Here is a 22,232-nt window from a genome sequence, read left to right as displayed (position 1 = left end):
ATTCATCATCTATCATAAAAGAACAAATGCTTTTAAATCAATATGAAGGGAGATGGAGTCAGCTCAGCTTGCTCGTTATGAAGGGTCAGTTCTCCATAAGCACAAACAGTATCTGGATACACATTTGATAAGTTTTATTTGTCTATGTTTCGGTTTACTTAATAATTAAGACTTAAGGAATTTTGCTTTTAGTGCTAATAATTTTCCATAAAATGAAAACTGAATATAAGGGGTTATCAATAGAACACAGTTTTAAAGTTTTCATATGGAGTAGTATCATTTAATTTAATAGGTTACCTAAAGGAAATGTGGGAAAGAGAGTGGAGATGTCATCATAGACTGCTGAAAACATGTATGTAGTCACATTTTAGGTCCTGAGGAGGTAGTTGCCATATTAGAAATGCCATCCTCCCCTAATGCTTCACTGGTCTGGAGAAACTCAAGACTTTGATCTGCAAATATATCCAGAACTCTCAACTTTTAAATGATTGGAGTAAACTGTATGGACAAAGTACCAGGCCACACTTGTTAACTGTTGAATTCAGGTGTGTCAACTCCACCTGTTTCCACAGGTGTTTAAAATCTAGCCATTTGCATCTCCATTTGCAAGCATTTGTGATACTAAATGGGTTGTTCTGAAGAGCTCAGTGACTTGTGTGGTACTGTTATGGATGCTTCCTTTGGATAACATTGGTTCGAGACATTTTATCCCTGCTGGATATCCAACTGTGATATCATTAGAAAGTGGAAGCGTTTAGGAGCAACAGCATCAAGGCCACGTAAAATCACAGAGCATAGTCAAAGTCTGCTAAGGTGCATTGTGCAAAAAGTGGCCAACACTCTGCTGAGAGTTCTGGACTTCTACTGGCATTAATGTAAGCATAAAAACTGTGTGGCGGAAGCTTCATGGGATGGGATAATGCGATTCCATGGCTGAGCAGGTGCATGTAAGTCTCACATTGCCAAGTCCAATGCTGGGCTTCGGGTGGAGTGGTGTAAAGCACACCAACACTGGACTGTGGTGCAGTGGAATTGAGACAAATCATACTTCACTGTTTGGCAGTCAGGTGAGTCTGGGTTTGGCAGATGCCAGGAGAACATTATCTGCCTGACTGCACTGTGCCAACTGTTAAGTTTGGTGAAGGAGTAATGGTATGGAGCTGTTTTTTGCTGGGTTTGGGCTATGCCCCTCATCTCCAGTGAAGGTCAATCTTAATGCTTCAGCATACAACGACATCTTGAACAATACTATGCTTCCAACTTTGTGGCAACAGTTTATGAAAAGCCCTTTTTATTTCTAATACTCTACAGAACGAATGGGCACAAATTCCCACAGAAACACTCCAAAATCTTATGAGAAACCTTCATGCCAAGCATATATTGTGATTGTTCCTTTTCAATCTATTTCTACTTTCCATTTCAAGAATTTTGACTACATATTGCAGTAAGCAGCCATTTTAAATGTTAAGAAAACAGGATATTAATTTGCAAACTTCTGCAGTAATTTTTTTGATTAACACAGCAGTCTGATGCAGTTTCAAGTTTACTAAAACCTGATCAATTTGAAGTAATAATAACTGAATATCTGCATATTGAGTAAGTTTGCAATAATCTGTGTTATTTTATTTTTAATGTATTAAAACAGACTACACTAGTGCCAGTATTTAACTGTAGTAAGTCTCTTTTACCTACATACTTGTGTTCAGCGGTGCATGTGTGTGGCCTTCCTTTTTTCTGTCTATTATCCATTAGTCCTCGAGCTAAAATGTCCTACGAGCCTATTCTGGAACAGGGCCCGTGTCCTCAGCGTGTGACCACCGGAGGAGGCTGTGAGACCCATCCAAAGCACCCGTGGGGGTCTAATGTTTGGCTGTGGGGGACGGAACGAGTACAAGAGGTTCTGTGATGAGGGCATGGACTGAAATAAAAAGAAAGTGAAACAAAATGAAATGGATGGTGCCAGGAGTCAAACTGCGAGCGAATAACACAGCCTCAGCCAAAAACACAACACTGCTGCTGCTCTGCTGGTGCGATTCAGGGAAAATGGAGAAAAGTTCCCTTTTTTCCTCTCTGCCCTCCCTCCTTTAAATTGACTTTGTCTGGCCAATAGAGTTCTCCTCCAATGAGTAGATATTCATAAAAATCAACACACTTTTTAAACTCATTTCCTTTTCTGCACCCTGACAACTCCCCGAGGACTCGGTGCATTAATATTCACAGCTCAGCTCTGCAAATTCCTCAGTGTAGTTAGACCCCTGCAGTTTGTGCTGTGGAGATCGGTGTTAAAGGTGCTTTATTTGTGCTCATTTGAGCCTCTTAAATAAATTAGAGTCAATAATTAGCATGAGAGCCTGACTTATTAAGACTGCTCCCGCTAACCCAACACATTCAAACTGCATGAAGCAACTAGAGCAGATCAGTGAGGAGAAAAAAATCAATTGATATTCTCTTCTCCACACTGCAGCACTTTTCCATATTTCATTTACATATCATTAACCTCCCTTCATTTCTCCTGGCATGTTGTTAAGATTTAAAATTAAATCAGCAGAATTTCTTGTGCTTTGAGTTCAGCTTTAAACGTCTTTTTAAGACACTGTAGGGTGCATAAAGAAAGAAATGAGTATGCACATCAGTGGATATCACTGCAACATGGATCCTGCAGCATTGATTCCCAAAATCTGTTTAATCACACTTCATAAATCACACATCACATGTATGAAAATGCAGCCTGGGCAGCTGATCAGATTGTGACTGCCTTTATGAGATAGGCGGCGCAAAATGCGAAGGATTCAGGCTTTTTTGTTGTGTAATTTTAGATAAAACCCTTTCGCCTCTCTTCCACCATTTGCGCTGGTAGAGATGCATCCTGTCAAAACACGTTTCAAAGTCAGTCCTCTTTCTGACACCCTCTGATCTGAAGTTTTATGAATCTTCGGCGCTGTCGACAAAAGTTTGCTGTCAGGGAAAGATAAGGTTAGGTTCAGAGAGAGAGTCAGTCAAATCTTTGGACGTTACTGTGCTACATATATGCTTCCCCGGCATCTAAATACACAAACAAGAACACACTAAAGCTCACAGAAGGAGGCGATAAAAAGCTAGAAAAGTTTAAATCAGAACAGATTCACAGGGACTTCACATCTTTTTCCTTCTTCTGCTGCAGAAATATACATTTTCAGTTGGGGGGAGAGACGTATAGCAAGAGGGAGATCTGATTTGATTTGGAGGCGGAGAGGGGTTGCATTATTGGACTCCCCCTCCGCCTCTAACCCACCACAGCTGATAGGAAGCCAGACAGAGAGAAACTAGCAGCGTTTTCACATTAGCATAGCAATTCCATACAAACAGAAGGGGGGCGTTTGGGACTGAAGGTCAGCTGCACATGAGGGATGACAGTAGAAAGACAAAAAGAGATGGAGAGAGAAAGAGGAGGGAGATTTGGGTGGAAAGAGGAAACATTGATTTAAAATAGCATGGAAGGAAGATGCAGCAAAGCTTTTTTATTATGTAGGATCCAGACAAAAACCTTTTTATAGATAGATGCTTCTTTTTATTGAGATTTATAAGCATAAACACAAAGGTTGCGCATTAAATAAAGCTATAAAGCACTTATTTCATTGCCCTTTACGACGAAGGCTGTTCAGCTGTGTATGATTTATGAACTGGTGTTGACTCTGCTGTTTGTAGAAGTATTATTAATGCTCGATAAAGTCACTGCAAACTGGCCTATTTTGGGATTCAGTGCCTGACCGAAAGATATGAGTCAGAGGGAAGGGCAGGAGGAGACGGCTTCTAAACTAACGTAACCTTTAAATAAAGAAGGAATAAGACGTGGATCGCCTGAGGGGATGAAGGAGGCGATGAAACAGAGGAAGATGAATCTGAAAAAGTGAAATAAATTCACAGGCACCAGAGGACGGCGGGGAGAATTAAGCACAAGTGTTCGGAGGTGGGAGCTCTCGAAATGGATTTAAACTTCTCAAGTGGCTTTCCCTAGTGAAATGAGGAGATAAATAAATTCTTCATATTTTGTTGTTGGCAAAGCTCTGCAGTGAGGAGTTATAAATGCATCTGACATTTGGCTGAAGAACTTAACAGCAATATATATTCTCTGATCTATATAATATATGTGCTTGCAGCTTTTTGCATTTATGTCCTACATCTGTGAAAGCTTTTTCTAGCACTCTGCCAATCTGCCTATCATTAGGCAGATCAGGTCGTCACCCCCCTCCGATTCAATCTTCCCTGCTGTCACAAATGTCAGTGCCTGTGAGCAGGAATGTGTGCTGTGATGATATATTGGCTGTTGAAATAAGATGAGGAAATAGATTTAAAATCAGTGTGCCTTGTGGGGTGGGGGGTTCTGGCTTGACTTGAGCATTTTGAAAATTGAGATATAGATAAATGTGGAGAAAGTGGGGCACATTTTGGGAGAACTGATCACCAATGCATTCAGACTATAAAGAGCAGAGATAATTGAGCTCACACTGGAAATTGGAGGTTGTAAGTTTCAAAGCTCTGAATTGCAAATGAGCAGTCTTCCTTATTTAAAAAAAATAATTAACTAGGAGAAAAAACTTAGGCAAAAGCCAACCGAAATGTTATTTCTGTTGAGCCTACATTTTATACATTTTTCTAGGGATATAGATAAATGGGCTGAGTATTGGTATCATCTGATAATTGCCCTGTTGAAAGATATTGGCCTCAGCATGTAATTTGGTATTTATGGACAGCAGTAGCTGATACATATCTATTGACTCGCATCAATCTTCCTTGAGGAAATTTCAGTTTGTGTTGATTTTCACACCCCATGTGGACAGAGCTGCAGCTCTTATCACTCTGCTGACTTTGTCCTGTAGCCTGAGTAATTTTCTTTTTTTAGCTGACCTTTTAACTGACAAGTCAATCACTTATTGAGAATCTTTCATGTGGAAAAAAGGCTGAACCGACCCTGCAGTATCAGCTCCATGCTTTAAAAATAAGAAAAATAAATCAGAGATAAACATGTTTGGCTTTGCATTCATGTATGAATCTGGCAACATCATGAGTGTGATTGCAAACATACTTGCCTTTACACAATGCAATTTACTAAAGGACACCACTAGAGGGCCCACCAGAGAGCTCAGGTCTTCTACGACTGATTTATGTGTGGGATGTGAACTACAAATAAAGGGACACTTGAGGAGGTTACTAAAGTTGGTTTTGAGATCGGGACTTACATAAGATTATCAATAGCACCGTAAGATCAGCTCAGACTGATGACTGGTGGTCAGAGCACATAACCTGCACTTCATTTCTACATCATTTCCTACATGTATGGATGTACAGTTCCGGGTGTAATGGTTTATTTAGTGATAATGTTATCTGGTGACTTTCAGCCAACTTTAAGTCATCATAACAGAAGCCACTGAAAACAGGAGTTCTCGCATATGTCTCTGTTTGTGTTACATCAAATTATATTAAATTTGAGTGTTGGAGATAATGCATTAATTGAAATTAACTAAGGTCCATTATAAGTGCATTAATTTGTTTTTTAATCCTGATTAATAACATGCTTTTGTCCATTTCAGCACACCTTGGTTAAGCCATGGCAGCATCTCCCTGCAGCCACAGTGATGTAAAATAAGTCCACCACTGCTCCTTAATGTCTTGTTTAACTTAAAAAATAAAATAAAAAAGCTCAGTGGACAAATCAAAAGTCATCGACACATTTTTAAATTAAACAGTTACCATTTCACCTTTTTTTTTTTTTTTTTTTTTTTTTAACCCAAAATAAAAGCAGGTCTCAAACAAGAAGTCAATCATCCTTGGAATAGAGCAGGACAGAATTCAAAATGAAATAAAAACTGTTTTAAATGCACAATAGTAAGATTTTAAAATGAGGAGATTAATCAGGACTAATGACAGAAATCTAAGATCAATCACAATAAAAAATTTTACTGTTTAATAGCCCCAATCAATTAAACTACAATTACAGTCACTTACAAGCCTGCCCACAGAGTTATCTGGGCCCGTGAAAAACCCAGTGAATGGGCCCTCCCCACTTGTGACTTATTGATGACATAAATACATGTGCTGGATCAGCAGCACTGGTGCTAACATCCTGGCACAAAGTACTTCGTTTTGGAGCTGAAAAGTGTGTCAAACAATTACTGGCATTTGTTGAAAGTCTCAATTCATGCCACTTTTTTTTTTTTCTAACCCCTTTTCCCTACCGTTGCCCACATCTATGCTATTTTTTTCCACTTTAAACCTATTTTTGTCACTCCCTCCTGTTTTGTCACTACTTTATCTGGCCAATTTTGCAACATTTTGACCCATTTTTTATTCTTTTTTTTATTCTTTTCTTCAATTTTAATCCATTTTCACAGGTTTTCCACCCATTTTTGCCCCTTTTTGGAATGTAGTAAACTTGTATCTCTATTTTTAACCAACATTTTTTTTTTTTTTTTGCCAATTTTGACCCTTTTTCACTGCTTAATCTGGTCATTTTTGTTTATCATTTTTGTTTATCTTTTTGTCTACTTTATCTGGCCTTTGTTGCAACATTTTTGTCACTTTTGGCCCATTTTTTGATACTTTTTTGGCAGTTTTAATCAATTTTCACACATTTTCCACCCATTTTTGCCCTTCTTTGGACAATAGTAAACCATTCTGCCACTTGTATCTCTCATTTGTGCCTCTTTTAACCAACTTTTGGGGCCTTTTTTTACACCCTTGTCACCGCTAGATGTGGCCAACTTTGCAACCATTCTTTCCCCAACTTTAACTCACTCTGATATTTTAAGCCTCTTGTTGACAACTGTAACCAATTTTTACCACATTTCCCATCAACTTTTGTCCCTTTTGCATTATTTTAACCCATTTTGCCACTTTTACCCATCATTTGTGGCCACTTATAACAATTTTTGATATTTTTTCACCACTTTTCCTGCCAGTTCTTGCTGTTTTTAACCCATTACTTCCTCCCAACACCAAAGGCATGCTCGTTAGGCTAATTGGTGACTCTAAATTGGCCATAGGTATGAGTGTGAGCATGGCTGGTTGTCCGTCTCTGTATGTCAGCCCTGTGATTGACTGGCGACCAGTCCAGGGTGTAACCCACCTCTCCCAATGACAGATGGGATAGGCTCCATCCCCCCCGTGACCCCTAACGGGATAAGCAGTATGGAAAATGGATGGATGGACATTATGGCTTAGCTATTAGGTCTGATAATACTTTCCAAGTGGTTTAGTTCAATATGTTCCCATCCACATTGTTAACATTTTCCGAAAGGGTAACTCTATTTTAAGAAAAGGTGTTTACATTTTGTAAAAAGCTATACTGTACTATTGTTTAAATAAATACAATTCATTTTTGTTGTTTTGGTGTTACTTTTCCAGTTAAATATAAAATATGGTTACCACAGATTAACTTTAAAATGGATCAGGATTTTGCTGACCTTCTCATGGCCCCATCATTTGGCTTGGCCCCAGAAAGCTCTCCCCTTTTGCCCCTTTTATGGGCAGCCTTGGTCACAGACGCACTTGACAGAAACTCACCAGTTTACACGGTCACATTTTGAACAGTAACACCAGCCTTCTTTCAGCATTTCTACACGTTTAAATGTACACTTTAAAACAGGATTAATCTGCCCCAGCTGACGGACATGTTCATCTCCATGCAGTGACAAGGACACATGATGGGGAGAATTGTTGACTTGGTTTATAAGTTTGTCTTTTTAACTTTTACCTGATGTTGTTTTTGCTGCCTTTGCTCCCTTTCACCTATGTGTATATTGCATGTCTTGTTGGTGTTATATTAACAGACCGGTCAAATTAATGCAGGGGATGCACTGATGTGTTGATCTGTCCGTGTAGTTTACAGAGATATCTCTGGCCTGAAGACAGACAAGTGACAGAGTGTCACATGTCAGACCACTGAAATTCCAGTTGGCCCTACATACGTGTGCTATTTGGCCCATAAAAAAGTGTTATTTTTTTATGAGAAAGGAACAGCAGCTAAATGACAGGCCTATTTTTGTTCGCAAAAAACAGCTTATTACGCTTAGATTTTCTTGAACCAATTTTCTAATGATTTATGCATTTCATTTTATTGCAGTATAACAGCATAAATGATAAATGTCCCCCATGAATGTTGAGACTCTAACCACAGCATGTGCTCTATACTGAGCCTGTTCATACTGCATGTGTGGATCCCAGCAAGAGTAGATGCTACATTGGTAGATGCTAATGAGGATCCAAGTGAATGAATAAATGTATCCCTAGTTTCACAAATTGTAGCTTATTTAATTGTATTTCTGAGTTGCTGCATGCTGTTAATGTCATTTCTGTTTTTTGTTTTTAAATGAAACCCTTAAGCATAAAGCACAGCTGCATCTTTCGTTTTCCATGAGCGTCCTCTAGTGAAACGATCAGCAAGAGGAGGTGAGAGGGTGAGGAGTGAAATGAATACCTTTCTTCTTTGCTGCGTTTTGAACCAGCGTCTGGAATATCCAAGCTTTTACTGTACACTGATTTACTACAGTGAGACAGAAGACAAAGCGAGCAGAGCATCAGTCGCTGTTTTTGTCTACAATCAGAGCCTGACTCTCAGTCAGACCTTCAAAAACACTACCAGGCTGTGAGAGCTGTTATTCTTTACTCTGTTTATAAAGTAAAGTTACTGATTTTTCAACCTAGCTCTTTTCTCCTCTGTGCATACCTTTGTCCATGCTGTGTCATGTCGATCGCTCTCCTAGCTGGTACCGGCGAACCTCCGTCTGTAACACTGAGGACCTCCATGGACTTCCTCTCTGGTCTCCTCTTGCCGTGACGGTTTAACATCGGAGAGTCCACCCGCTTCCTTGGAGGATCTGCATGAGAAAGATAGATTTTATAATCAACACGATGCGTCTGACCTTATACATCTCTATATAAATTCCTGTATTTCTACTCATTGACTAGCGTTATGCATTGCATGCACATGTGTGAGTGTTTGAGCATTGTTAAGTGCCTGCTGATCGTATTGACATCATATCTAATAGTGAATAAGCAGTGGTTTCCTCCCAGACCTTGAACTAATGGCCACCGTATCGACTGTATCAGCTTCACTGAAGGGGGAGTCTATTCATCAAAATGTCGAGATCTCACAGCACACAAACACATCTTTGCACACAATATTCCTCCAAGTGCAGCACTCTTGTCAGAAATAACTGTGGCAGAAGTCGAAGCAAAGCAGCTCAGAGCCTCCTTTTTGTGGGTGGGAATCTTCACTCAGCTGTGATGTAAGAATGGGAGAATACCTTCTACTGATAAGTTAATATCTTTATCGCCTCAGTCAAAACTGAGTTTTTCAGGAAAGAGGAAATATCTCCGGCCTATTGACATTTTTTATTCTGGTGTTTATCAAATAAACTGAAAGCTTTTCCTCCTAGAGAGCAAATACACTGATACTGGAGCTAATCCAGCTTCTGCTTTGGGGGGAAACACTGCAAAAAAAATTACACCAAAAACTCTTATTGGTCACATGGTAAGTTTGCAAACAGTGAAGTTAAGCTAGTTACAGGCTGATTAGGCTGTTTATGCACTACTGTTCATTTCCCAGTATACAAGGACCAGGGGGGATCAATTTATTGACAAGAATATGTCCAACATCTCTACAGTAGGGGGTAATCTGCCCAGTTTCGGCTTGTTCCTGTTGGACCTTCCTCATTCATATATCTAATTCCAACACAGACTGTGTCGCTTTAACTGTCCAAACATGCAAGGTTCTAGCTCTAGGACTTGACATATTCATCTTGTTTTCTTCACTGCTTTCAGCTTCACTTTTATGCTGATTGACTTCCTGATCAAAGCTTGGTGTGTTGTGTAATATGACAGATCGACCGTTCTTTTCAGCTGTGGATTTTTCTTTCTAACAATGGAATATAAAATAAATAAATAAAACATGAAGAAGTATAAAAGAATTCTGTCCTGACATAGGAGGCAGTTGTAGGCCTGAAAAAAATAGACAAGATGAGTCTGATCTGCCATTATCAGAAGTCCTGCCTCTTCTTAATTTTGACTGACCAGAGAGGGACGAGCGTAGTGCTGCTCCAAAACTTGAATTGTTTTCAACTGAGTTTGCTGTGACAGAACAGCTGACATCGAGGGTGTTTTCTCTGCCCAGAGTGCTGAATTCTGATAACCTGACATGCCAGAGCATATCCAATGCATGTATATAAATTATTTGGCATTTACCTCCCATTCGAAGCGTCTCTAAGGGCAGGACTTTTCAAAGAAATCCTTGGTAGGTGATTAAATGAACATTCTGTCTGTTGCATTTGTTAAAAGGCCAATCAGAGAGACAAGACACAATGAGGTAGCAGACATGGCCAGCTCCAGTACTAACCTGAGCTGCACAGGCTAGCGCTGCCTTAAGGCCTTTAAACATTAAGGGCGACACAAAAAAATGGCACGAAAATGCAAATAATTCGGAGGCAAATTTTGTTTAGCCTTTCGATGCCCATCAGGAGCGACGAGATAAATTTAGCAAATTCTAAAAAAAAATTTGCGCTGTGAAAGTCTGTGGTGTATTTTTTCTGTCCTTTGATAAACAGTGATATGTAAGGGAGTGATATGTAAAGGAGGTTTCTCCCCCTATCCTCCGCTCAGTGCATAATTTTACGCAAAGTCAAGTCAGTGCTGTTTAGTTTCACTGTTTCATTCACTCTGCAAGCCAAGTTTGCTAAGAGGAGGGACTGACTTTATATTCATTCTATGTTAAATATTATTAATAAAAATAATAAGGGCACAGCTGAGGCTCGCTGTGGGAGGAGTCCCAACAGGTTGGAAACAGCTCCAGCTGTGCGAGTAGTGCTTTTATGTTCACATGGACATGTCGTGAGGCAAAAACCACAAGCACTGACTACAGACAGATATGAGAAGAGGATAAACATCAAGTGGTGTTGGTGAGGAGGACATTTTTGCTCCGCTGTTTGCCTGAAAACTTAGCACCAGCGAGTGTTTTGACTGGCCTGATGTGCACCTGTCGGAGTGAAACTTTGAAAAAATCCACCATGGTTCGGAAAATATCTGCCACAATTTTGCACGGCGAAATTACATTGCTGGTGTGGAAGCTTGTATTGACTTACTACGGGTTTGAAAAATAAATATTTTGTGCTAATTATTCACACAAAAAAAATCGCGTTTTGTGTGTTAAGGTCTTTAGTGAAGAGTGGAGCTTGTCAGTGGTTAAATTCATGCTGAAGCCTATCTGCAGACATTTAAAAACATCATTTCTGCCAACAGAAGCTTCAGGTGTGGCTCTTTGTTCTTGTTTCAATAAAGAAATGTGGATGAGATCTCATTTTACTGTAGCTTTTCTTCTGCTACATCTGAACTAATCGCTACAGCGGTAGCAGCTATTGTATACACCGGCTTACAGTACAACTGAACCCCACCCATAACGATTGCAAACTCAGATGTGGCTACATCTGAGCTAATCGCTACACTAGTGGCAGCCATTGCTATCAGCTTCCAGTACAATTTAACCACACCTGTTCTTCTTCCCAAATATATCTGATTGGTCATTGTTCTGGCACACATGCTGTAGATTGGAGCTTTGCAAGATGGATATGCTTTATGGAATCTGGTCAATCTGCTTTGCAAGGTTAGAGTGCTGAAAATGCTTGACAACATTGGCTTTGTATGATAAAATCAGCACTGAGAGTACTCAAAGCATTGGCTGTGGACACTGGCCCTTAAACAAATTTTTGAGATTTTGAGGAAAAAAAAAATGTTGCTAAATTCTGAAAATAAAGCTGAATTTTATGAGGGAAAAGCAACCTTTAATGCAACTTGTCTTCAGAATAACACAACATTTCTAAGTCGCTCAGATGGCCTTGTGGTTAGCTTGCACTCCATGTACGTTGGCGGCCTAGTTTCAAGTCCAGCCTGTGGCTCCTGTCCTGCATGTCTCTCCCCTGCTCTCTGATTCCTGTTTCCAACTTTATCCACTTTCCTCTTCTATCCATAAAGGCACGAAAAATCCCTAAAAATATCTTTAAAAAAGAATAATTCAAATTTCTTAGTCGTGATATCAACATAAATGGTGCTGATGAGCCAAAAGATTAAATGTAGAGCTTGAAACCAATACTAAAGCATGACCAACAAGATACTCAAGATTCCCTTTGTTTCATGGCTTGCAGCTCTTCAGCTATTCCTCTTAAAAATAAGATACAGACCAAAATATGATTTTTACCATTACTTTATTTGGAAATAGTATAGCTAGTATGGATTTCTGTTGTATTTCCACTTTATTCTAGCAATAATTCATTCTAAATAGCTCTGATCTTATCTTCCTTAACTTGGCCCTTAAACTCTGGTAAATCTAAATGTCTGGGACTCACCAACTTCATTGCGCGGGGGAAGGTTCTGGTCCTCCTGACTGGGATACCTTTCCTTTCGGTCCAGTAACAGGAAGTAGATCATCTTTTCCTGGTTGTCACTGTAGAGGGGAGAAATTAAATAGACCAGTAAATTATCTGTAATAGAGTTAAAGAGGTTTTAAACAATAATTTCAATCCATATATGTTTTTAAAGAATAATAAAACATTCATATACATATGGGCAATAGTGTTGCCTGCAGGAGCTAAAAAGCATAAAAATGCAGAAATCCTCTCTATGATTAATGTCCTTTAATCTTTTTGCGGCTCATTGTGAAGTTGCTCCTAAATAGGCTCTACCATTAAAGCAAAAGTTTAGTTTTACGCCTCATTAAGCTGTCAAATATTATTCTGCATATATTCTTTGAAGGATAAGCCCTCTCTCTTGCTCGTAAGTTTATAAAAAGTATCAAAACATTATGAGTTCATCCTTTCTTTTCCCTATGAATCAGGAAGCCTGATATCTTTAGCCTCTGGGCCTTAGCTCTCTATGCAAAGGCCTGGGGATTGGCTCACTATAATAAAGACAGATTGGAAAGCAGTAGGAGGCAAAAAGACAAGGACCTGCAAGTTCAGCTAAAATGAACCAAGGGAGGGGAGATACAGACAGCAGATTTTCCTCCAGTCCAGCACTATTATGGGACGCTCCCAGGAGGGAGGAAGCAAACGGAGGAGATGGGGAGAGAGGGGAGGGATTAAGTAGTGCTTGCTTAGTGTTAAATTAAAGAGGCTAGGAAAGTGTAGAATACAGGGGAAGGAACTGTAAAAGCAAAACAAAATAAAGTCTTAAAAAACTCAACACCCGGAAGCCTAAATTAATAAAGAGCAAGTGTTATTCAAGCTGCAGAATAAGTAAATCCACAGGGGTAAAACAGAAGCATATGAGACTCAAACACTGGGAGGAGAATAAAACTATGTGACCCAGGAGCTTGTCTGACAGCAAGCGATGATCAGTTCTGCAGGATCGTATCCAGTGGCAAGCCGTGTAAGCGCTGTGTGATAACAGCTAAGTGATCTATAGCTTCTGACATTGAAAGTGACAGCCACACAGGGTTTCATAAGAGCAGAAAACCACCGTCTAGCCCAAGCCTTCCTCTAACCATCTACAGCTGCTTCTGTTCTATATTTTTTAACCCTTTTTCACCTTTTTTCCCTCTTTTTATAGGTCTCCCAACTTTGACTTTTTCCGTCCCTGAGCCATATGCTCTGTTAATCTTATTTTCTTCTACACCAAATGTTTTTTCTCATTCAAGTGCCATTTTATCCACTCACTCATCTGAGAGCAGGTCCTTCAGTAGTTTGTTTTTGTCCCTGAAGCAGCCCAGAGAGTGCATGCTGTCCAGTACGTCTGGGTCAATGTCGTCTGCGGAAGGCAGGCTGCGGATGGTCACCTTTCTGGGCACGGGCTGCTCTGGCTCTGGTTCATTCTTCCCTCCTCTGGGAAAGCAAAAAGAAGATGGCGTCAGCAAATTTCATTGAGGTCACATATAATAAAACTGCACATTTTTTATGCACCTTTAAATTACTTATAGAGAAGTTTTCACTTTGCAGATTAAAGAATCTAGAAAGAGTATGCACTGCAGTGTGTGAAATATGTTTCAGTTTTGTTTGCCTCTTGAGGTGAGAAGTTTACCTTATCATGAACCCTGGATCCCACTTTCAAACTTTCATAGTCACGAATTCCCCCAACTTTAGCTATTTCCACTCATTCTGAGTCATTCTGTAAGTTTTTGCGATCTCCCTCTCTCCTCCTGGCTTGTTTACCACACTTACTTTCTTCATTAGTCCCCACTTCCTCCCAGACACTCTCCTAGTTATGTCACTTTTTTCTCTTTGGCTTTTGTGTTTTTGCTGTATCTTGGGAGTACATAAGCAGAACTTTATTCTTTGGGATTTAAAAATCAAAGGATAATCCACACTGAAACCACTTCATAGGGGACTTGCGGGGTATTCTTAAGGTTTGTTTCAATGAATAAATTAATCTTTTTTTTTTTTTTTTTAATCAGTGTCAATATTAACACGTCACCACCTTTACTTTATCAAACTAATTGTTTTGTTCCTTCTGGTGAGCCCAGTAAAGCAGACAACCCAGAAGTAGATGCTATGAAGTGGGAACTTAGGAGCTCAATCCACAGTGGCTGTTACAACCACACCATCTCCACTCACCTGATTATTGTAAGTAAACGAAATTTAGTTATATATGGCTGATGTGCAGTAGTCTAGGCCATTGGTTCCCAACCTGGGCTCCAGGGCCCCCAAGGGTCAGCACCAAAGATTTCAGGGGGGAGGCTTCCTCTGCTCTAAGGTTGTCAAAAATAGTCTGTATGCATTCACTAAAATCAATATTATACACTTACTGAATGGTTGATAAAAATGCCTTTTGGCAGTGACAGATGTGTATGGGCCAGTCTAACTGGAATTTCATCACTGGAAATGATTAAAGTTGATGGAAATCTTTAACAGAGATACATGCTGGTCCTGGGGGAGGGGGTGGTCACCGTTTTTTACAACACAAGTAGAGGGTTCTCCAAGGTAAAATGTTTGGAACCACTGGTCTAGGCCACTATTAAATCAACTGCATCAGAAATATGGAAATGCGACCTCCTGGAAAGAGTGTGACCGGCAATAGATTTAACTGATTTTAAGCACGGCAACAATCCCAAACAAACTGAACTGGCACTCAAGTTAAAATCAAAAGGGAGGAAGAAAAAGGATTTAAGGATGATGTTCAATAGGAACAAGAACAATGCAACCATTTGACAACATAGCCCAAAATGCATTGCACAGCAATGGGAGCTGAAATGTGAATTTATCTGATTCAAATTTTCTCAAAATGTAGAAATGTAGTGTCTTTTCTGTGGTTTGATAATACATAAATATTATGGAACCACTTTTTGATTTACAGCATTCATAGTCTTTTGATAGGAGTCTACAAGCGTAACCTATTTCAACATGGCAAAATTTGCCAAAATTTGTCAGAATAAGAGGTAAGCTTGAGCTCAAAAATTGATATAGCAATTATATAATCATGTGCACCTTGCTAATATGTGTATGGATTCAGGTTCTGCAAAATATATATAGCCTTAAATGCTGTCCTTATGATGCAGTTAACAAAAGCCAACAGATGGCAACAGCCACAAAACTGCATGATGCATCCCATGTCTCACTCAAACAAAAGTTGGTACTCAGCCTTGGTAACATGGATTATAGCTTTTGTACTGATAGCAGGCTCAGTGCAGAGATATTGGATTACTTTGGGTCTCTTCTAATACCAGAAATGAGTCATGCAAGTTTTGCAATAAAGAAGGTAAAACACTGCAGCAACACTGATCTTTATGGACACACACCCCCAAGGCTAATTAGCTGTTAGCAACAAATAGGCTCACCAGGCAAATCTGTGTCGACCAAACCAGCACTGAATAATGCTGTAAATTCAAAATTTACCTCAACTTCTGATCAGGATCAGGAGATCATAAGCAGCCCTTTGAGATTTATTTGTGAAGACAGGAGTCGAACAGTGGCACTGATAACAATGGCTTCAGACATCTACATTAGGAGTATGAGTAATGCTGTTTAACCCTCTGTCTCTCATTGGTTCATTAAAGAAACTGCAGTGCCTATGTTTTATGCAGAATTAAAGCTAAAAGCTTATTCTCACAAATGCAAAAAAGTTGGGACAACATCGACATCAGACGGTAAAAGTTGTGAAATGTTCAAATGTAGCAACTCATCTTTTTAGGAACTGATGTACAGAATTATTGTTGAACTGAGTGTATGACTGTCCTCAGCCCTTTATTAGTCATTGTGGTGAACATGGTTTGGTATGGCGCTGTTCCTTCAGCACCACAGCTCTGTGATCTGCTGTTCTTACATGGACATAAAGCTAAACCAACAGTAGGACAGAAGTACCTTATCTTAAAAAAGTTGAAGTTGTATGATTAAGATAAACTTCAGCACATATTTTATTCTTGCCTACCTCTGATAAGCTGCCTCTAAGAAAATCTCATTCATTTATTCATGCGTTCACTCATTCAGCCAGACACTTGGCCGGGGCAAACTCCTTGCTGACAAAACTCGCCTTGCATTAGTCTTTTTTTTTTCTTCTGGCTTTGTTTTGTCTCCTCTTGTTTCTTTTATCAGTCCTGCTGTCTTTTTGCATGATCTTTTTGCACACGATAGGAACCATAACTCAGCTCTGTCTGGGAGTCTGTCACAACCTCCTCCCATGATTCATCTTTTGCTCTCAGTGAAAGAAGATTTAAAGTCTCACAAATAAATCTTAAATCCCCTTTTTAAGAGAGTCAACTACAGTATTGAAATGGTGATAATCTGATTAGAAGAAAGAGGGTTTAAGGCTTATCAAACACAAATTAGTGTAAATAATCTAAAAAGACTGTTATAAATGAACTGGCATAATTAAGGGGTTTTCTCAAGAGATTACTGCTCTGTAATGAAAATTTAGCAAAGGGTGGAGTAAGATTAGGTGCTTTCATCATTGTTCATCACTGGAGGCTTCTTTTCCCCTTTCTCTGTCCAGCTGCCCATACACTACACATTCTCAGTCATGCACTACTAATTTACCCCCACACCCCTGAGAGTGGAGTCAAGCCCCACATGAATGTAGTCCAGTGTACAGGACTAAACTCAAAACCATTTATCATGAGGTACGTCCCAACACCCCAGGGTTTTACACCCCTGTGGAAAAAAAAGGTAAGAAAAAAAGAGAAAAAAGGAAGCACTAAATACTGTTCCCCTGTTTTTAGACCAATAACCATGGCATATAACAATGCAGGCAATAACATCACGGATTTTTATATATTTTAAATCAATTTTTTAACATTTTTTCCTGTATAGAATATTTACTTGTTATTTTATTTTTTTTTCTAATTTCTACAGATTTCAAAATACTTAGAGTGCAAACCTTTGATTACAATTTGCACATATATTTGTAGCGATTATGATACTGTAATCTGTTTTTACCGTTATTGTACACAATTGATAATTTATAATTAATTTGCACATTGCTTTGGCAGTGCAAACCCATTTTCCATGCCAACAAAGCTTAATGAATTGAAAAGAAAGGAGAGAAGAAAAGAACAGAAAAGAAGAGAGGAAGGAGTTAAAGAAGAAAGAGGAAGTTATCAAATAAAAAGAGGAAAAAAGAAAATGAAAGGAAAATGGGAGAGGAGAAAAGAAGAGAAAGAAAAAAGAAAATACAGAAGAACAAAAAATAAATAAAAGAATAGAAAAGTCAAAAAGGAGAAGAGAAGAATAACAAATGAGAAACAGAAAGAAGGAAAACAAAGAAAATTAAATATAAACCAAGAGAAGGGCAGAAGAACAAAAAGGAAATTCAAAAATGAAAAGAGAATTTTAAAGAAATAAGAAGAAAAAAGGAGAAAATTGAATAAAGTTAGAAAAAGGTGAGAGACCGAGAGGTAGGAAAAAAAGAACACTAAAAATGAAGAGGAAAGATAGGAAGAAGAAAAAAGGAGAGAAAATAAAAGACAAGGAGAGAAGATGAGAGAAGAGAAGAAAAGAAAAGAATTAAACAGTAGAATAAAAAGAAAGGGAAATTCAAAAAATTAAAAGATAATATTAAAAAAGAGAAGAAGAGGAAATTGAAATAAATAGAAAATAGAATAGAGAAAAAGTAAAGAAGACATGAATGAGATGAAGAGAAGAGAAAAAATAAAAGAGAAGAGACCAGAGGATACGAATCAAGAGTGTGAGGAGAGAGATGGCATTAAAAAGAGGGTAAAGAAACTAGTACTTACATGTACCATGTGTGCTTCTGGATCTGTTCTAACTGTAAAACACGAGACAGAAAATAATCAGAGGTCAGTACACAAAGAACAGTTCATGTTTGAATCATTTCAACATCTTTTTTTATGAGTCAAATGATCAAAAGTTACAACATTATTAAAGAAAATGTGTGGTGCACTTGTGAGCCTTGAGCTTACTGTCTTAATGCAAACACAACATGACAATAAGAGCCAGACTGAAAGTCCGGAGTCAATAATGAGGCCTTCAAATATTAATACAGCCAATGGGGGGGGGGAAACATATTGAGAGAAAGACGGTGAGGCGCAGCAAGAGTAGGAGAGAGAGGTGAAAGCACGGCGCTATAAACAGAGAATATTATCTTCCTCACACACACTGCTGACCCTGCCAAGCCCTCTGGTCCAGAGGGAATCTCCCATTCTCATTCTCGCCATCTCCCTTACTCACAAAAACACACACTTGCTAGCTCTTCCAATGCTCCTCTTGTCTTCATACTTTTTAATATGGCCACTTTGTCACCAACACTGTCAATACAGCGAAAACAAATATAAAGAGAGAGGGAAGAGTGAGTAAAAGGGCAACAAAGGAAGATGTCTGTTTGAATGACTTCATAGTGTTTGAGCTGGTCACAGAGGAAAACACGATCAATGTCACTGCTGGGACTGTTTAATTTGCTCCTGAGATACACACAGCAGCTCTAATTATTATCACTTACTCAGAGCTATAGTTCTAGGACATGAGTCTACATCAATGTCTCGGTGTTTCCACGTTCCCTGAGGATTTCCCGCTGTGATTCTGGTTCAGTCGCATAGAGCTGAACAGACTGCGGTGGTTGACTCTAGGTGAATCCCGTCTGTCTCCACAGAGGTCATAGTATCGACAGAGACACCCTGCCTGTCAGATGCAGGCCAGTGGGTGACCTACTCTCTCTAGCTTTTATTGAAGGCCTGGAGGCAAGAGACTGATATCACACACAGGCTTGAAAGTGATGTGGTTTGAAATGCAATATCACATCAATCAGTCTGTAAATGTGACAGTACCAATTCCAGCTGCTTTCACTCAGGCTGAGGGGAAGGCTGCTGTAACGCTGAGCTGGTGAGGTGTGAGCATGTGTGCATGTACAGGTAGGTTTCAACATGGTTCAACTTGCTGTACTATTCTCCAGCTTGTATATGCAGGTCTCTGTCTGTATGCATATCACTATCACACCGCTGCTACAGGGCAGATAGGAACATCATAATGGGTTCTGAAATGGGGACCTGCTTTGCACAAAAAAGCAGACATAATTTAACTAAATACAGAATGTAGTAAATAATATTTATAATTATAGCATATCACATTTGATTTGTATTTAAACTTCATCGGCATGGTTTTTGTGGTAACTTTAAGTTGATAAAAATAAAGGAAATCAAAGAATGGTCAGTCGAGAGTCACGTCCCCGGACCATGTACTGCTTGCTGTCGTGCTTTCATTTCAGGTCCTAGTGTACTTTATTGTACTTTATTGTAACACATTGCATCAAATGGCGTGTCCTGTTTCATTGTCATGTCTTATTGTATCGCGCCATACCGTGTCTGGTCTTGTTGTTTCAAGCCATGCCATATTGTTTTTTATTGTTGAAACGTATTGTACTGTATCATACTGGAGCCCGTCCCAGCTGTCATTGGGTGAGAGGTGGGGTACACCCTGAACTGGTCGCCAGTCAATCACACTTTCGGCCAATTTAGAGCCACCAGTTGACCTAATGAGCATGTTTTTGGCGGTGGAAGGAAGCAAGAGTACATGGAGAGAGAGCCCACCCATGCATGCAAACTCCGCACAGAGAGGCCCTGACCGGGAAGTGCTAACCTTTGCACCACTGCAGCCCATAGTTCAAGTTGTTCTCTGTTGTAATTTAATGTCATATTGTTTCATGCTGCTCCATGACGTATCTTTTCAGGTCTTGAGGTGTCAAATCATGCCCTGTTGTATTCAATCATACTATCAGATCATATAGTCCTTCTGTAATGTATTGACTTGTCTGTCATATTGTGCCATGTCATGTTGTGTTTGGTCTTGTGAAGCCATGACGAGCCATGTCCTACTACACTGAATTGTCATGTCATATTGCTATGTCTAGTCGTGTCCTGAAATATGTTGTTATTGTATCATATTGTGTTGCGGCAAGTTGTATTGTTTCTGGTCATGTTGAGCCATTTCCTATTATATTCTATTGTTGTGACTTGTGCTGTTAGAGTTATGTCAAGTCTTGTGCCATTGTACCTCATTACATTGTCTTACTGAGTTGTGTTGTTTTGTGTCATAGTGGGTTGAAGAGTGTCCTATTATATTCTAATGTCAAGTCTTAGAGTGTAATATCTGATCTTCCCTGCATTCAATAAATGCGTTGTGTGATGGGGATGAGTCATTTTGAGTATTATTTGTAGCTCCACTGACCTGAGAAAACCCCCAGTCTCCGTGAGTTCATAAAATGTTCTAAGTGATAATGAGAAGGTCATAAGAATGAAATGAGACTCCTAAATGTGTCTGTCGAGAGTACCTACAATGTAATTTCTCGCATTTGTCACCGGAGCAACCCCACTCCTTCGTCTGTATGGGCTATCTTTGTGTGATGAAAAGCTCATCACAAGAGGCAGATCTTCGTGCCTGTATTCTCTTAAATAGTTCAAATGAGGCAACCGAATACCAGGTTGGCTCATGGGGACCAGACTACCCAGACAGGAAATGAAGAGCTAAGCCCCCAAAGCCCTCCCACTCTGACTCTGAGGGGTCTTGGCTTTGTGTGGGTAAACCTAATTAACAGAGGCTGAAAATAGAAATACTAAACCACAGCCACCATTGATTTAGTCTGATTCCCCTATAGATGTGCAGGATAAACTACTATCAAAGTTATTGTAAAGTAACCCTGACATCTTCCCTTATGATGTCATTTCCACCGTAGGGTGCCTGATTCGTCTCTGACTGAGCGGTCACCACTAAACCCCAGCAACAGTCCTTCTAACAGGGCTGTTTGACATTCGGAGAGGTTACAACACATCCCCAGAGCTCTGTGTGGAGCCCTGATGCACAGGAGGGGGTGGTGGAGAGGTGGCATATTCTGTCCCAGCAGCTCGCTCTGTATGTAACCCTTTTTGTTGAGGACAGTGCCCAAGGCTGCTGGACATATCTAGGTGGATCTCAGGGTGACCTGTACTCGTCAGGCAGAAAGAGAACAGAAAATAAAAATCCTTCAGTGTTCATACAGCATACCAAACAGGTGAGGCCCTTTGAGTTCAGCCCTGCTGCTCTTCTGAAAGGCTGCACCTTAAGGTTGTCATCTCTCCTGAAAATGAGCTTTCCTTTTTTTGTAGCTTCAAGATACTTTTCTATTTTGGTTATTTTGAAAGATAGCTGAAGCAGAGGGAAATAACATCCACTGAAGGGTGGTGCCACCACATTTGCTTTCAGGGAAGTGCATGAAACAGTTTTGTTTACTGCGTTGATTTACAAAAGATACCTAGAGAGCTCTGAGAGCAGTGTGAAATGTGAGATACAATAACCTGAGTTTATCTGCATTTTTGTGTGCTGTTTGAATATAAAATGCAAGACCGCTACTAAGGGCAGCCACATGTTTTGGTCTGCAGGCAGCTCTGGGCACTTTTTATTACTTCATACCCCTATCACATCTAACCTCTCAATTCGTCTCTCTTTCCTCCTCTGTTCTTTTACTCTCCATGACCACCTTGCCAAGGTGATAAGTTGCTGTGTTGAAGGGGTCTGCCGTTGTGTTGAGCACACTAAACATTGCAGAGAGGGAGTACACAAACAGCCAGCCTAGCCTGAATTCACATCCTGTACTTGAGGAAAAGCTCAAACAGAATCGCGGATGAGGCGAGACAAACATTTGGAGCATAAGGGAGAAAAGAAGAAAGAAAAGAAGAAAATAGTTGGCTTGGCAGCTTCAAGTTCATATTGGCCACTTTAGTTTGAATGTGTACTTCTGCCATCTTTTCTCTTCAATGGAGCAGTAAGTTTTCCCAGACTGCAGCAAAATAATGATTTTTC

General features: G+C 39.6%; 1 protein-coding gene across 4 annotated transcripts in view; it reads right to left on the bottom strand.

Moving 5' to 3' along the window:
• brsk2a (BR serine/threonine kinase 2a) overlaps positions 1-22,232 on the bottom strand; it is a 271,523-nt gene that overhangs the window by 24,602 nt on the left and 224,689 nt on the right. For 3 of the 4 annotated variants that reach the window (XM_041796353.1, XM_041796355.1, XM_041796356.1), the window contains 5 exons: positions 18,182-18,213; positions 13,677-13,841; positions 12,369-12,466; positions 8,702-8,852; positions 8,453-8,518 (listed from right to left, as the gene is read on the bottom strand). In XM_041796353.1, coding sequence (XP_041652287.1) covers positions 8,453-8,518; positions 8,702-8,852; positions 12,369-12,466; positions 13,677-13,841; positions 18,182-18,213 — 512 coding nt within the window. The remainder of the gene's footprint in view (positions 1-8,452; positions 8,519-8,701; positions 8,853-12,368; positions 12,467-13,676; positions 13,842-18,181; positions 18,214-22,232) is intronic. The other variant, XM_041796354.1, reaches the window with a different exon arrangement.

Source organism: Cheilinus undulatus, linkage group 9 (assembly GCF_018320785.1).
Source record: "Cheilinus undulatus linkage group 9, ASM1832078v1, whole genome shotgun sequence".
NCBI lineage: Eukaryota > Metazoa > Chordata > Actinopteri > Labriformes > Labridae > Cheilinus > Cheilinus undulatus.
Note: the sequence above shows the minus strand (reverse complement) of the source record. Positions and strands in the feature narration are given on the sequence as shown.